Source organism: Aplysia californica, unplaced genomic scaffold, assembly GCF_000002075.1.
Source record: "Aplysia californica isolate F4 #8 unplaced genomic scaffold, AplCal3.0 scaffold00357, whole genome shotgun sequence".
Classification (NCBI taxonomy): Eukaryota; Metazoa; Mollusca; class Gastropoda; order Aplysiida; family Aplysiidae; genus Aplysia; species Aplysia californica.
The window spans coordinates 401,332-404,712 of NW_004797627.1; the positions used below are offsets into that span (position 1 = coordinate 401,332).

The window sequence follows — 3,381 nt, forward strand, 5'->3', positions numbered from 1 at the left end:
GAGTGTGTGTGTGTGTCCCTACACTTATGATATATTGACACATGAACAGTGCTTTGATTTAATAGAATGTTTGCACGCAAAGGGAAGAGAAATGGGTTGTTCAGTTAATGCACAAGCCGCTGAGGTCAGTGAAGTTTGGAAAAAGAAAATAACGGGGGGTTGTTACCTTAGTGCAATGGAAGAGTTGTGAAATAGAAATTGAAAAGTGGGGAGGAGGTTACTACTGTAGTACACTCGTGAAAGGAAACTTTGAGGGAAAAGGGGGGGGGGGTGTTACTGAAGCACAATAGTTGAAGAGTTGTGAAAGGGAAATTGGAAAGAGAAGGGGCGGTTGAGGCTGTTAGCGTAGTGAAATTTATTGAAGAGTTGTGGAATGGAAGTTTGGATGGAAATTGCCTGGTTAGAGAGCAATAGAAGAGTGGGTAATGAAGGGAATAATGTTTTTCGAAGGGTGTGGACTTTATGTTGTAAACTTTAAGTCACAGAGATGTGACTCTTCAATGTTTAAGCCAATGAGTATATGGTTCTATTTCTATCTGGATTCTACTGCATTTAACTGTTGTTTAGTCGGGGTTTCAACTATCTCAAGATCTTTGAGCTGCATGAATAATTTATATAAATATGATTGGTGAAATGGAAGATCGAAAAAGGGAGGGGGGGTGTGGAGTGTTTCCGTAGTACAATTGAAAAGATGTGGAAGGGAAGCTGGGAAGGTGAGGGAGCAACTAAAGAGTTGTGAAAAGAAAGTTGTGGCCCGGACAGCCCAGTTTTCATGTACTTATTACATCTTGATCTATCTCTATGGACCCTTGTTAATTGATCCAACTGCTGGGCTTTTTGTACCACAGGTTATGTGAGAAGAATTGTTTTTCTAATGAAGCCAAATACACAATTAGTTGCTTTGAAGTATGGACTGGTTTTATACCTGAGTTTTTTGTAAGAGTGGTTTTGAGGCGGGGCTCTGTGGTTCTTTGGGGGAGATAACGTGGGTGAAGTTTTTTTGTGCGGATGAGGAGGTTGCTAAGATTCGTTAGTTGGTCAGGCCGGTGGAGGTTGGCCAGGGGGGCGGGGGGTGTCTGGGGAAGACAGTCTTTCATTTTGTCTTATTGCTCCTTAATGTTTTTGTGTTGTCTTGCTATCCATTTGATGAACGTTTGATAACTGTTAGTGATGATTTGTGACAAAATATGGCCTCTTTTGACTGAACCTACGGAGTTTGTAAGTTGAGATCACAGATTTTCTTAATGACGGGCGTGACAAGAATACCGCAGTAACAATTTGATCAACAGACATTTGCGATTATGCCTCCCCACTCAGCCCCCTGTTCGGTGGTTCTAAGAAGTATGGAAATATCTTGATTATATCCTGGTGCAAATGGTGAAATGGTATAGGTTTAACCCCCTATCAACACTATTAGGTTACTTAAGAGGCGGGACCTCCGAGTGTAACAACCATCTCCGAAAGGACGGAGACAAATGGGGAATTCGTGTCAAGTGCTTTTTCCAAGGACACAACGTAGAACCGAGCTGAGTGCTTTTTCCAAGGACACAACGTAGAACCGAGCTGAGTGCTTTTTCCAAGGACACAACGTAGAACCGAGCTGAGTGCTTTTTCCAAGGACACAACGTAGAACCGAGCTGAGGATCGCACACTTTAACCCACAATATCACGATTACGAGTTTGGTAGCTTAACCACTAGTCTATCGACGCCACCTACTATTTTCTGCTACAAGAGAATAATAATACTGACTTTTTAAATACATTGCCCTCGGCCCGCCGCTGCCTGCGTTTTCATGAATCTTTCTGGTTAAGGCGAGCTATTTAGAACGCTTGCTACAGAATATGAAAGTAAAAGATATTGCATTTGCCTTTTCCTTTTTGTTCTTACTTGGCATTGTTGTGCACTTCGGCTTTACTCAGCTCGGACTTTTGGGGGGTTTCTTCTCCTTCCGAGAACCTCTCAGACTTGCTTTATAACACGGTACGTTGCTTTCAGTATACTATTAATGTCTTTAATTATTGACATCATTCGAAGTTGTGTAAAAGCACTGACCAATCACAATTTATAATCTTTCAAAACCTAAATCTTTGTCTTCATTTTAAAAATTTCAGTTCCATAGAAATGTGTATAATTTATTTAAAGAATCCGGTGCTAAACCTGTGTCTGCAGAAAGCGTATCTTGTAGTATTTTTAGAAAGCAAAAACTGCAGTCTGTCTTTTCCCATCAGGATTATCTCTACTTTTTTCAGTTTGACGAGTTTCCTTACGGCGCAGTCTACAACCTCACAATTCAGGGAAACGGTACTGGCGAATGCAGGAATGCTTCCACTTCCAAACAAATCTCTAACGTTACAGCTTCAACAAGTTTGTATTTTGCTCGTTTTAGCTTTAAGAGATAGAAAGAAAAGAAACAATAAAGAGTACAGGTTTTGGTGAGATGCTCTACGAATGAAGTCACATTCCGAAATCTGAAGGGAATTTTACTGAAAGCTACAATGGAAAGGTGCTGTTGTAATTAATTTACTCGTAACTGTCTGTCTAGATCTTTTGCTTAAATTATTGCTTCATTTTTTCCATAAAAAATGTTTTAATCGAAAAAGTCCAAAACCACACCCTGATGATACATTTAAACAATATAAGACGCAAATAAATATCCGAGGTAAAACGTTCCTCCGTACTGAAGAAAGGCATTAGTCCTCGATTTTCTTTTTTTTCTGTGGTTACAACCCAGTAGCACATGTAGACTTGATTAAATCTATTTTCATTTTTATAATCGTCGGCAAGGCTGTATCTAAAAGCAATCTTTTTGTTTTTCTTTCTATTACTTTCTTTCTAACTTTTATAATAGAGGACAGGGTGGAGATGGGGATGGAGTGGGGGTGTGATGAAGCTGTAATATTCTTTATCCTCTGATTCTAACTCCAATATCGTTTAAAGGCCCTTGTCAAGTCTCACAATTTCTTGTGCTCTGTGCAAAGCAAGCCGATTTAAGGTTAAGTCCATGCTTTGTCTGTGAAATTTGAGACTGCCTTGTTTTCCGATCTTTTTGAAACTATTATAATATTATATTGTTTATTGCAGAGACAAAATCCTCCATACATTTGAAATTAAATATGGCAATTGCACGAACGTTGAAACACCTCAATACATGCGCGAACACATTTTTCTTTTTCTTTATTTTCATACAATTTTGCCAAGTCTGATTACTTAAGGTCAAAGTTAAGTGATCATATCTTGGGCGATTCATAGTTATCAGATGATGCAGAATTTATTTAGCTTCATTTTGGTATGCTGCCTGAGTGGGTAGTTCAAGGTTGAACACGATGATTGTTTTATTATTTTTGTCTAGTTTTTCCGGACATATATATATATATATATAT

The 3,381-nt window shown here is 38.9% G+C and overlaps 1 protein-coding gene across 1 annotated transcript in view; it reads left to right on the forward strand.

Moving 5' to 3' along the window:
* The window catches only part of LOC101845017 (receptor-type tyrosine-protein phosphatase eta), a gene marked incomplete in the record, with an annotated part of 74,747 nt that overhangs the window by 22,369 nt on the left and 48,997 nt on the right, over window positions 1-3,381 (forward strand). The window contains 1 exon segment of the mRNA XM_013085217.2: window positions 2,251-2,365. Coding sequence (XP_012940671.1) covers window positions 2,251-2,365 — 115 coding nt within the window.